Source organism: Castor canadensis, chromosome 1 (assembly GCF_047511655.1).
Source record: "Castor canadensis chromosome 1, mCasCan1.hap1v2, whole genome shotgun sequence".
NCBI lineage: Eukaryota > Metazoa > Chordata > Mammalia > Rodentia > Castoridae > Castor > Castor canadensis.
The window spans coordinates 60365701-60380387 of NC_133386.1; the positions used below are offsets into that span (position 1 = coordinate 60365701).

General features: G+C 33.0%; 1 protein-coding gene across 7 annotated transcripts in view; it reads right to left on the reverse strand.

Annotated features, from left to right (window-relative positions):
* The window catches only part of Grik2 (glutamate ionotropic receptor kainate type subunit 2), a 628064-nt gene that overhangs the window by 229721 nt on the left and 383656 nt on the right, over positions 1-14687 (reverse strand). For all 7 annotated transcript variants that reach the window (XM_074077776.1, XM_074077791.1, XM_074077781.1 and 4 more), the window contains one exon: positions 5652-5858. In XM_074077776.1, the coding sequence (XP_073933877.1) occupies positions 5652-5858 (207 nt within the window). The remainder of the gene's footprint in view (positions 1-5651; positions 5859-14687) is intronic.

The following is a 14687-nucleotide window of genomic DNA, read 5'->3' on the forward strand; positions in this document are numbered from 1 at the left end:
GAATTTCCCCCGAGGTGATAACTGCAAGCATAGAGCCATCATGGGATGGGTCATTAAAAAAAAATTGTTGCAGTATTGAAGCTCGAATTCAGAGCCTTGCACTTGAGAGGCAAGTACTCTACCACTAGACCGACTCCCTCATCCTTTTTAGCTTTTGATGTTTTCTCAGGTAAGGTCTTGCATTGGGATTAAGACACACAACACTACTCCTGGCTTATCCTGGATCTTTGTGTAACCATGTGGAAAAAAAGGTGTAGTACTAATTCAAAATTAATGCAAAATTTGTCTTATAAACAGTGTCTTTTTCAAGGCTTTGCCTCATATTTACTTTGATATATGAAGTAAAATGAATATGAAACTTGTTTGTCAGAAATAAGATTATAGAAAAATAAGATTGTTGTATATGGTGGTATATATTTTCTTTAAGTAAAGAAAAGAAACTTTATGTTAAAAAAAAAACCCAAATTAAAGCCAAATGTGGTATTGAAGTGGTGAAAGAGAGTCCTGATAAAGGAAATAGTTTTTGTTTTGTTGTTTTTTAAGACAGGATCTTATCATGCTGTTCAGGCTGGCCTTGAACTTGAGATTCTCCTGTCTCCACCTCCAAGATAGGACTACAGGTGCATGTCACCACACTCACCCTAAGAACAAACTTTAAGATACTGTAAGATATTGAAGTGAAAATCACTAATGAACTATTTTTTTTGAAATGCAGGTCTTCGATATTAATTATATGTGTATATGGTATGCATATGCTTAATTGAGTATTTTGAGCCATGTTTCTGACATTTGCAACTAAAATCAATATCCTGATGATATCATAACTATCTTAAAACTTACTTGCAAATAAGTAGGAAAGCTATTAAGTTGGCAACTAAAATAAGGAGTGAGAGACGTCATGCAAGAAAAGCATAAAAGGGGGACTTTTGGGGAGGGAATCAGAGATTGGGAAAGGAAAAAAGAAAAGGGGAGTGAATATGATCAAAGTATACTATTTGCCTGAATGAAAAGAGCATAATGAAATCCAATAAAAACTGTAAAATAAAGGGATGGGAAAGAAGACCAATAGAGGGGGTGAATTTGATCAAAGTTTAAGTAAGACTCTGAACAATTCACATACTCTAATAAATGTTTTTAAAAAGAAAAAAGAAAGGAAACTTAGCAAGTGGGACTTTTGGGAGAATATCAATGTTGCTGAATAAGTGTTTCCAAAGCTAAGTGGAAAAATTCAGGTAAGATGAGTGAGTGAGGGATAAGGAGACTAAAACAGATAAAAACTAGCCTGTGTTAAAGATGAGAGAAACAGAATTCCACAAGGATGTGGATTTCAAAAGAAATGAAAACCCAGAACGATAAATCAGTGAGGCACTGGAGAGTACACAGAAAGCACACTCAAGTGAAAATATCTGTGCACAATTTACTTACAATGGGAGTAACAATATATGAAATGATAAAGGGAATGGGTTGGGAATTGATTATCATACATCATTGTATATCAGGAGTATAATAACCACAAATTGGACTTATTTAAAAAAGATTTCTGGGCCCCACTCCAGACTACTCAGATTCAATAAATCTGAGACTAGGGACTGAAAATTTGTAACAAATATGTAAGTGATGCCTAGTCTGCAGTTCTGAGGAAGCCACTGGTATAGAAAAATTTTAAGGGATGGTGCAGGAATCAGAGGCTAGTCACAGCAGAAATGTAACACTGTAATGCAAAGAACAGATCAAAACATAGAAGAGGAGAGAGAGTTGTGCAGAGCAAGCATCATTACTCGGAACTGTCGCATTCAATATAGGATCACAGCCAACTTGAGGAAACTTCAGGAAGAGAGGAAGAAATAAAGACCTGTCCCCACTTTCCTCCCTCCCTTGGATCTGCAGCTGGGGACCCCTGTTCATTCAGTCCCTGCAAAACAGCCTGGGTGGAAAAAGATGTGAGAGTACATTGGGAGTGGCAAAACAGAGATATTCATAAGAAATTCAGAATGTGGAAGGGGTTATAAACACATTATAATTATCCTTGTATTGTTAAGACATTGGAAACTCCTGAAACACTTTAGGCAAGGGTAGCACATGATCAGATTTCTCCTTCTGGAGCTGCAAGCTAAATGCACATTATATAGATAATGGATTAGAAGGAAAATATCATATTGAAATATTACTCCAGGTGACAGTGAGATGGGCAGAATTAGGCAGTTTTCAGAGTTATTATGAAGCACACTAAAAAAGCCATGGTACAATGAGAAATAATTTTAAAATTACTACTAAGTTTTGGCTGGAACACCTATTGAATTATTGGTAGAGAGAATTCTTCAGAAGGAAAAGATTTGGGAAAGATATATGTTTGACAGTACTTGGGATATGCGGCTTTTTAGTACTTGGGACACATTTCTGGTGAAAATAGAGGCAGTTAGATGTATGTGTCTGAAGTTCAGAGCTAAAGATGTAGAATGTTGACATTAGCATGGGAATGGTAATCAAGCCATGGGAACATAACATTGTCAAGGAAAGTAAGGCAAGACCAGGATGTTGATCAGTATGGGTTACTAAGTTGCATTAAATTCGCACATTCATGAATGTGCAAACTCTGATGTGGTTATGCAAAGAAAAATATATTGACTATAATCAGCACTCTAGTTTAATATGAAACACATTAAACATTAAGAACCAAGGTTGAAAAAGGCAACTGAGACATGAAGAAGTCACCAAAAAAGTATACATAGCAGTAGGACTGGATTTCTCATAAGGAAAAATACAAGGCAAACTAACAGGTATGTCATCAAGAAGAATAAAATGAATAAATAACTTGAAAGTCATATAAAGTGATTTCAACTCCATATCAGAAGTTGTTTTTGAGAAATAATTATCAAACTTTAATGCCAGCTTGTTATTCCTTTTTATTTCCAGTGCGAGGTATCAAACCCAGGCTCTTGAGCAAGCTAGGCAAGTGCTCTACAACTGAGCTATTTCCCCAGCCCACTATTTCTTCCTTTGTTATGCCACCATAAATGGTTCTAAATCATTATTTCACAACCATAATTTTCTATGCTATACTTTCCTCAAAAAATATACATAGATAGGAAATGAAATGTATTGAAAGCTATTGAAAAATGTGGGATGAGAGGTAAAAGAGTAAGGGAGAGCAATGGAAAGGGTTTAGCAGACCAAAGTAAAGTATACTCACAGCAGGGATACATTGAGAAACCCCTTTGATCATCCACTTAAATATCAATAACGAAATCCAAGACAGTAAAATAGGTACAGTATATGGGGGGGGGTACTTGCGGGAGGGGGAAGGGTGAATGAAGGAGATTAAGCTGAGGGAAAATGGTTGATGGACTTCATATACTTATGAAGTATATGAAATCAAACAAAGAAACCTCTTGCAATAGCTTTAAGTAGGGCAGAGAGGGGGTCAAGGGGAAATGGTGACAGTAAACTAAACAATGTACAAAATAAGCCTATTTGGAATTGTCACAATGAATCCCCCAGTACAATGAATCTATCCCATTTTAAAAGAAAGTATCAAATTCTAGAAAACTGAAAATTTTAACCAAGTTTAAATCCCCAAAAGCCCAATTAAATGAGCATTAATTAGGTACATGTGGCAAATGCATATATAAAGACATTTGTGATAAAAAAATTTCTATGTTCTGACTAAATATAAAATTCTCACATAGACTACTTATTCAGAATTCTACAGTCAATAGATATTATCTTTGTGCACGTTTCACTCCACTTTATTCAGGAATAAACGCCTTGATTTCCTTTTGAAAAGTTAGTTTTTTTTAACTCAAAAGTTTGTGTAACTTTACTAACACATATCACATCTCAGGTTCTTGCTCGACTATCCAATGAGAACACATTCCTCTGGACTGGATAATTTGTTTGGCATTCAGTTCATGAACTTGGTAAGGCCAATGAAACCAATTTAGACTCTTATGTAAAATTACTTGGGTAAAGGTGTTATATTTTTGCCTGAATAGTTAAGTTAGAACTGCTGGTGGCAACTCTTCTTGACACCTTTTTGAGAATCGTAAATGCCTATGGGTAGAACAAATGCAGGAAAGCAAAGGGTAAATTATGAGAAGTCCAAGAGTCTAAAACCTGATACCTTGGATTGAACCATGCCCATGGCCACTGGATACCTCTGGACTTAACTGCTACCTGACTATCTTTTGTATGAAAAGCAATCCTCATTTTTTCCTTAACAAGCCTCAGAAAGTTTCTAATAATCATTACAAATTTAATAGCAACTAATGTAAAGTTCAAGGATTTATATGTTGTTTCAAGTCATACAAATAGTCCAATATTTTTATGACCTCTTAATGAATTTTACAAAGCTGAAATGTAAATGTTCTGCTTAAACAAATTCTAAGAAACAAATGATTAAGTCCAGGATTTAGGATAAGTTTCAAATCATTAAAAGAAATATGCAATGATTTGAAGAAAAAGGAGCTCTAAAAACAATAGTTTGTGTTGTTATTCCCCCTCTAACCAAAATTTAATCTCCCCTTTTCTCTCCATCATTCTGTCTTCCTATCTCATTCTGTTTGATAAACAAAGAACTACCTATTTCCTTCTGGTCAGTAATGACTTAATAGCAATAAAGTATTTTCAAATACTGTGCAAATTGTTTACAATTTGTACTTCCACTGGGGAGAATTTTTATTTAGGTTACAGTTCACAATAATTTTGAGGAAAACTTAGTTTTATTATTCTGTGAAATTTTATCTTAGTAATAATTTTATCCTAATATTGAAATTTTCAAAATAAATTTCACAAAACACAAAATGAAATACAGTACTACTCAGTAATAAGAATTTATTTCAACATGAGGCCCTGAGTTCAAACCCCAGTGCCACCAAATACATATATAGATATAAATAAATATAAATAATATATAAAAAAAAAAGAATTTATTTCAGGGACTGATGGAGTGGCTCAAGTGGTAGAGCATCAATCTAGCAAGTGTGAGGCTCTGAGTTCAAACCCCAGTACCTCAGAAAAAAAGTATTTAAGAATTTATTTTAAAGTGGTAAATAAATTGACACCATCAACTAAGAAGTTCTGAAATAATACTTTTCTGGCCAATAATGAACACCTGACTTTTTTCAATTAAAAATGGTGTATTCTATCATCCTGGTTCAATATTCTTTATATTCTTGTTTTACTTTAAACACCATCTAATTCTATGTTTTTTTCATATAGATGTAATTATCTATAAGTAGACAATTGTTTGTAATTATCCTATCCTAACATAGGAAATTTGTGCCATGAAATTTAGTGTGCATCACTCATTCTCTCTGCTTATTAGAAAGTTAACATTGTAAAAATCAAGAAGACATTCATTATTATAAAATAAAATCCCAATTAAGGCCACTATCTCAAGATATTAAGCCTCCAAGTATAAATGAATTTAAGACAGAAATTCTTGTCTAGTAGAATAATATCCTTTATATTCTCTTCTTAGATTCTTTATATTTAGTCACAAAAATAACATTTACCTTGAATAAAACTATTGAAGAAAATACATAATTGAAATATATCACTGTTCTTTGCAGTTACTTATCTATAACCATTTAGAAAGAAGTCAACCTTTTAACAATCTACTACAGATAAAAATAATGAAAACAGGGACTTACATGATCAATTAGTTCACGAACCATTCCATTCCACTGTCCATTGGCATCATCCTGGGCTCCATATTTCCCATCCTCCACAAGCCTGATTTCATAAGTAAAGCCAAGGATTGTAGATAACTCTCTGAGGAGATCAATACAATAGCCCTCAAATCGATCATTCCCATAGAGAGGTTTGTCAGACTTCTTAAACAGGACATAAGGTTCTTCCTGGAAACATTGAATATGAAGGAAGGAGACATCAATTAATTATGAAACTTACCATAATAATGATGGCTTTTCTTGGAAGATAGAAGTTTTTGCATTAATTTCAGTTAAGAGTCAACTTAATTTTCTTCTAATTGTATTTAATATAGCTTGAAATATTAAGAAAGGAAATATTCATTTGTTTAGGGAATATCTGTGCTTCACAGGATAATATTTAACTGCAAAAATCCCAACATTAGTGAATAATAAAAATGTTATCTATCTAATACCACAATAAATAATATAATGTGACATGTGAAGCATGCATATGCATATGCTTCACATGATACAAAATTTCAACATGATTATAATACTCTAATTTGAGTTATACCACTTAATCAATTCTTAGTGTATTGTTTTAGTGAGATCTATGGATAACATGAATGAAAAAGAATTAATAGCCTAATTGCCTACAATGTTCTAAGAACTGGAGTGAAAAGTTCTAATATATAAATATATTTGCCCCAAAATATGAAAATTACAAATACTACATTGAATTTTAGGAGAAAAAGTAGGAGCTACATTAAAATAGTGAGAAATTAACATTGATTAAGTGCTTATGCACTAATTCAACCTGTTTGTGAAGCACCTATTGCAAGTTATCCCCCTCTTCTACACAAAAGAGAAATCCTTGAGCCATAAGATTTGTGATATAAAGAAGAAAACAAATGATAAATGCCTAAACAAATAGAATGTATATCTTCAAGCATAGATAAGTAGTACAAAAACATAAAATAGGTCAACAGCATAATGAAAAACTGCAAGGCACCTAATAAGATAAGAGCAGGGAAGACAAAATTGAGTCATATATCTGGAAGCTTTTTTTTCTGAGGAGGCAAGAGATAATGTAGAACCTAAAAGATGAGACAGAATCTTGCCATATAAAAATCTGAAATAAAGAACATTTCAGGTCAAGGACACAGCAAGTGAAAAGCCTCAAGACCAATATGACATTGGAGAGTTCCAGGAAGAAAGCAATAGTTATGAGTATGACTAAAGTTACATCCAGTTAAGTGAGGGAGTTGAAAAGATGAGACCAAAAAAAAAAAAATCCATGAGATTCTATCAAAGCAAGTCACACAGAAATTTGTGCAAAGAGAATTCATGCTTTAGCATGTCTTATTGGAGGCTAGTGGAACATGGAGTAATTGACTGTGCTAGCACTCTGCCTGTTCATCCCTTTTTCTACCTTAACTCATAGCAAATATTAATCTCCTTAGTATCTCCAGAGTTTTGCCTTTTGCAGAATGTCATATAGATAGAATCATATAGTGCCTATCCTTTTAATAATGGTTTGTTTCACTGATAATATGCATTTTTTCCTCTATATACATACTTCCATGGCTTCATAGCTTGTTTTGTTTTAGTACAGAATAATATTACATTGTTTGGGTTTATTCATCCATTCCCCAAAAAAGAAATTTTTGGTTGTTTCCAAGTTTTGGCAATTATAGATAAAGCTACTTATAAACATCTATGTTCTGGGTTTTGTGTGGATGCAAGTGTTCAGTTTAACTGACTAAGTACAAAGGAGCATGACTGATAGAATACATGGTAAGAGGATGCTTAGCTTTTAAAATAATCAGCTTTCCAAAGTGGCAACATTTTGTATTCCAACCAGCAATGAATGAGAGTTATTCCTTCATATCCCCAAAAACATTTACTGTGGTCACTGTTCTGGATTTGGGTCATTATAGATGCTTTGTATTGATACTCACTGTAGTTCAAATTTGCAATTCCCTAATAACCTATGCTGTTGAGTACGTTTTCATATGCTCCCACATTTTATTAGGTTTATCTTACACTTGAATGTGAAGAGAGGTCAAATAAATTTCTCAAGTCACATAGTATATTAGAAGTGCTGAAAAACAGCTAAGAAAAGGCAATGAAGTTTGAATCTATATTTTCTAAATTCCATGATACATACTTTTCTACAAGATCATTTGGGAGAGAAACAAATAGGCTAGATTTTCAATGGAATCAAAAAGGAATCAGAAATTAATCTGTAACTATATTCAATGCTAGATATTTGGGTTTATTATAAGGTAAAAGGACAGTTAAGATACAGTCTAATTTTTATTTACCATGTGATCACATATAAAATTTATTCCTATAGGACAGAGTACACTGCAAATATGACAGATGTGCCCTTCCACCAAAGGGATTACTACTACCCATTTACCTTACTACTCTGTCTCCCCTCCCAATCTTGTAAATTAGAGAACTCATTTCTGCAGATCACAGATTAAATGCTCTCCTTGCCTTGGAAGGGAAAGAAGCACTGTGGCCAAACAGCAATTTGTGCAAAGTGCTCACATTCCAGGCATATACAAATGTTTCCTTTTCTCATGCTCCTAGAACTATGGAAAACTTTAACCCTAACATTTATCACATTGCATAGTAAGGGCTAATTTATATTTGTGTCTTCTGATAAATTTTTCTGACAATACAATTAGTTAACTTTGCATTACCTTGTATATGGGAAGCTTACAAATAAAATGACCATAAAGTGAAGTGAATGGCAATGGATTCTCTGGTCAACTGGGGAAGCCAATGAAACTTGAACTTGAAGGAACAAATTATGAGACAAATAAGTGTGTCTACTAATTTCAGGTGCCCTAACCTAGTGGTTTTAAAACAGGTCACAAATCCTTAGGTAGGGTAACACCCACGCACAGGAAATCAATGTGAGTCAAAATCAATGTGAGTCAATGCCCTGTGTAGCTATCCTTATCTCAACCAGCAAAAACCCTTGTTCCTTCCTATTATTGCTTATACTCTCTCTACAACAAAATTAGAGATAAGGACAAAATAGTTTCTGCTGGGTATTGAGGGGGGGAGGGGGAGGGGGCGGAGTGGGTGGTAAGGGAGGGGGTGGGGGCAGGGGGGAGAAATGAACCAAGCCTTGCATGCACATATGAATAATAAAAGAAAAATGAAAAAAAAAATCCTTAGGTAGCTAACTCATATTCAAAGACCTGAGAAAAACTTCCTATTCCTATTCAAAAAAAGGAACAGCCTGAGAATTCTGGGTTGGTCGAAAGGCAATCAAATGAAACATACAGGTACAGTAGACTAATTCTAATGACTTCATAAACTGATTTTCGCCAGTTTATTATTTGAAATAAAAGGATGAGCTTCTATTTTTTTTTAATTTAAAAGGCACAAAGATTGACAATTTGTTAAGGTCCATGTACTAAATAACAGCAGAATCTAACTATGTGTCGGGCCTTGTTCTATGTGCTTTATTTTATTTATTCTTCCTAAAAATTAAATGATATCAATATTATTAGTTCCATTTACAGAAAAAGAAGATGAAAGGAAAGGTACTATTTTTTCTTTTTTGCCCAAGATCAATGGCCAAGATACAACCTACAATATGATTCCCCATTAAATTACTTTTAGTGATCATTTCCAAACTTCATGAGCACACAAAGCTGTGCATGTCTCATTAAGTAATTGAACACACATTTTACCACTTAATTACTTTTTTTAATCACTGGGATAACTACATGTAAAATGGTATTACAGACTGAGCCATGCAAAGAAGCCAATATTATAGAAAAGAATAAGAAGCAAATATCCAGAAAATCAATTTTCAACATAAAAATTTATCTCTTTCTTAAGTAACAGCATATCTTTTTAAACATAACAGCACTTTAAGAACTTGTGAAGAGAACATGTTAAGCCCCTTGGATTCATATAGTAATACATGTATATCAATTTTTCCTACTTAAAAATTATTGATTATTATTAAATAATCATTGTCTCTATTTAAAATTTTTATTCCCAAATACTTATGGCATGTTTTTCACACAGTGATTTGACATATCATATTGAAAAATATTATAAATACTAATGATACTTAAGAGCATGTGAGGTATGTGAAGGCTACATGCAAAGAGGGAAATACAGCAAAATAATTTCAGAAGTTTGATGTTATTTAAATCTCATTAATAAAAATTGTCCAGCTAGTCATCCTACCTATTCATTTGATATTCTTTATCTGTAAGCTAAAAAAGAAAATATCTATCATAGACAAATAAATTTGTTGATCCCTGGGAAATTAAAAGTTGTTTTAAACAATTCCACCTATCACTAGAAAAAATGTATGTGGTCTGAGTGCCTCCTCTTACTATTTATGGCTCTCTGCAATGTCAAGTTTTACTTTTCTTATATTTAATTCTGGTAAGTAAGATACAGTTTTCCAGCTGCGATTCCTATCTCCCACTACACTGTGTCAAAAGACAGTTTTACATCAAATTATGACTCTCCTTTAAACTCTCTTTCTCTGTTTCACATGGCATAAGGATAAATAATATCCTCTTGTAAGGGAAAGAAAAATGGTACCAAAAGCAATTACTGCATCACAGACCAAGTTCAATGAATAATATGATAAAACTCTCCTGGGCAACTTTACTGATTTCTCATATAGTCTTAAATCTGTGCATCAGCATTTGGTAGAGGTAAAGGTACTTCATTCTACTGGCATCTGTAATAAGGATTTTTCAGCACTTCCACAATCAAGCCCAGTTTTAAGGAACACACCAATACCTCATGTATTTTTATCTACATTAGACTGGAACTTGGCACAGAATGAACTTATAATGAAGTTCTGAAAAAGTAAAATTTAAATATAATAAAACTTTTAATAATTTTTAAAGTATGTAATGCATATATCCCTTAACTAATATCTAGGGCTCAGTTAGCTACTTGATTTGTTAGTCCTCAGCTATTATTGTCATACCCATGCTTCTCAAAACGTGGAAACTTAGAGATCCAAATTAATTTTGATGCAATATGTGTAAATTATCTGAAAAGACTAAACTAACTAATGTACTTATTCAAATATGCATCGAACTCCTATTCTGTCCCAGCCTCCTCTATGGGTAGGAAACAAACAACACAGAAAAATCTCTTCCTTTATAGAATTCCCAATTTAGTGATGAATTTGAAATTCTTATATAGTATATATTATTTTTATTATTTACATGTCTATGTTGCCTAATTAATTATCAGAAATGGAACTTTTCCAGAGAGTTCATATTTTTGAGAAACAGTACTACAGGTAATTCAGTAGCTCTCAAATCACTTATTTGGGAAAGAAGAAAGGGATATTCAGGCAGCCCCAATCTGGTTCTGAATTCATCTTATGACCAAATACCTTTTGAAATTGGTTTGTTGTGCATAAGTCTCAATGCATTCAGAAACCTTTGTTAATGGTGTTTAATTTATCCTTAACAAAGCAAAGGTTAACAAAACAAAAAAAATTAATAAAAATAACATTACTATAGTCCAAGTAAAAAAGACAAGGGTACCAATAATAAAATATGGTTAGGAACTAAACTAAAACTGAGCAGTTTATATTTTCCAAAGAATCACTTATTTCCTCTTATTTCCTGAGCCTTAGGTCCACAGTCTGTGCATCCTATTACTTACTGCACACAGAAAGCAGTAAATCATAAATAATAACAGCAACTTGAGTTTGAAAAGTGTAAAAATCAAGGAAGGCATAAGAAAGCAAGAAGTTGATTGAAAGCAGAGGCCAGTGAAGAGACAGCATGAAGAGCAGGCCAGTGCAGCTGCTGAAGTTGTCAGTTAACAAAAACCATACACCTCACACCTTTATAAGAAACAAAACTAAACAAAATAGAATTTATCATCTTGCCCTAGGATAAGCAAGACAATGCAAACTGTAGAGTCACATTTTTAAGTGGGAGTTTAAGGATGAAAAGACATTATCATGGCCAGCAATAGAAAAGAGAGGGAACATAGAGTAACCCTCTGGTTTTATCCCTACCATGTTCTACTTAAATTTTACTAAATTCTCTCTTGTTTTCCTTCCCCTTCTCAAGCACTATGACTAAAAATTTGAAAAATCTGCTTTACTATCAATTAGCAAGAATTAATTACTTTTCCTTTCTTTCAACCCTGTTGAATATCATTTTTATTTCATTTCAGGCAACCAAAGTAAAGATTCTTAATGAAAGTTTTATGAGTAAATTTAATTTTATTATAGGTAAAAAGTGTTCTAGACTTATGAAAATAGTACAAGAAATCTTACTACTCTGGTGAAGAAATGTAAGGAAATAAAGGAACATTTTCAACAAAGATGAATTTTTCTGTAAATCAACTCTTTGTTATTGTAACCATCTGTCCACAAAATGATCAGCATCTCAAAAACTATACAAAACAAAGCTTTCAATCAATGGAGAATGTTTTGTGAAGTGCAAAACTGTAGAGTTTTAGTCAGAGATCTCCTCTTGGGACAATGAAAGCGTTCTAGAACAAGATAGTGGCATTTATACAGCATTGTGAATATACTAAGAGCTACTGAAGTGTACCTGTTAAACTGAATGATGGTGACTTTTATATTATGTAAATTTTACCTCAATAGGAAAACAAAGCAAAATAAACAAACAAAAAAGTATATATAGTCCTCTGCAGTCAGTTTGCCAACCACTATATTAACAAGAAAATATAAAACATGTCATGGGTCCCCAAATTGCTCTGGAATACTGTATACACAATATAATTATGACTTACTTACATATAGAGTACTCTTATATTGAGCTTAAGCATCAAGCATAATAACTTTAGAAAACTTTTCTAATGCTATGTGAAAAAGGTCCAGGCTTAGGTATTTAAACTCACTAATGTTTGGAACTGTATTTTACTAGTGCTCATGAACAATTATTTTATTCCATTAATTTGATAAGACAAAGCCAGTGATAATAATAGTTTATTATTTTGCAAATTTAGTGTTATTTTCATGCTGTGCAATACTTCTACAAGAGGCCACCCACCACATGTCTACACTCCTATTATTCATCTCTGATAGGACATAATTGTTTTTCCTTAATTCTATCTAAAATGTCACCCATATCCTTTCCTTACCCTTGCTTTTTCTCAACACTGAAAGTTAAATGTGTAATAAAATAAATAAAACAAATTTTCCTCTAGGTACAGAATTGTGGGGGGTATTATGTGGCATAATAGCCTTCAATAAAAATTATATATAATATCTCAAATCTCTTATTTTGATTCATTACATTTTCTCCTGAGATGTTCTTTCTTTTCACCTTCAAATTATGATTAAGTCTGCCTTTACTTACATTTTTCTTGATTACTTCCTATAAAATGAAAAAATGAAGAAATATGAATATATATGTACTAATAATTGGAAACCATGGAGATGGTGAATTCAACCGTGATATATTGTAAGAACTTGTGTAAAGGCCACACTGTACCTTTACACAAAGGTCTCTCACACACACATACAAAAAAACCCAAATTTCTCTAGGCATTGTTCTATGTAATGAAGATGAAAAAATTGAAGACATGATACCTATTCTTAAGAGGAGTATAACATCCAGCACAAGAGACAGAAGGGTAAGTAGGTAAGTACAATGCAGTCACAAAGAAATAGGTAGCTTTTGAATCTGGCTCTGAATCCTATCTACACATTAAATTTTCAAAACACATTAAAATCACTTCTGGAGACCTGAGATCAACCCTAGAGATTCTGATCTCAGGCATCAAGGACGCTCCCCTTTAAATAAGTTACCTTATAATAAAACATGAATAAAAAACCCAGCTTCCTTAATGTTTTAATGTTCAGTTAGACCAGCTTCATGGATGTAGAGCCTGGGCATTTGCACAGGGCCTGATACTTCAAGGGCCCAGAGATTGGCTTTGTATTCTGCTAGTCTTCTTTTGAAATTCTTAATAACTATTTTCACACAAGAAATTCCTCATATTAATTTTGCAATGGGGATGGAAACAATAGAGTGGGTGCAATGTGCAATCAGTCATAAAAATATTGATCTAAACAAAGAAGAGATGTATAATGAAATATTTTCAAGAATGCACAATGTATGTAGTTCCATATGACAGGTAATGGGACGTGTGGAACAAAAAAGTAGAGGCTGCAAGATCATGAGAGCCTAAGATGGAAACAAACAATATTAATACAAATTCCATATAACTATGTGGATATAAATATTGTGCAGTGTCATTCTTTACCCTGCTTTGAATAAGAGTCCCTGTCCAAGGGTTATTTGTAATCATCTATCTAACGCAAATCTAGGTGTAAGACATAAGGTTGAGAATGATTTACACATTGGATGAATTTAAATATACATTTGAAAGATGGAACAAACCAAAAAAAAAAGGAAAGACAATTTGCCAGATGACTGGAAAATAGAGTTCTCTATCATTAAATTTCTGGGTTTTTTTTTTTCCCGATTGTTTGTTTTCTAATTCAGTGCAACAATTTGAGTTTAAAGGCTTTCTAGTCTCAGAAAGGAAGATCCTGTAGCTCAGTAATGTATCTCCCCAAACGGTACAAATACACATATAGAAAAATTGACTCAAATAATAAGTAGACCCTATCTCATGTCATCCCACTCAAAAGTTATAGCGCTGGCAAACCCTTTGATGTTCCTGAATATCCATGTAAAATTCCATCTGCTGCGATGAAGATCACCTATCAATGATGAATAGGAAGTAGCATCATGTATCTGCTGAAAATTCTTTTTTATGATATGAGTCATGAAATAACTTTCAGCTATTACTCTTGGTAATCAATAAAAATTTTATTGAGTACCTATCATTTGAGAGAAAATACTCTATGATAGAGCTGTTTCTCTCAAGCACCTTTTCATCTAGAGAATAGCAAATTTACCCAAAAAAAGGTAACTAATAATAGAAGTTTTGATGTAAGTGCCCAAGGGATAAATTATGTGGCTAAAATAACTATTATCTGCCAGAGAAGGCAAAGTAAAAATGTCC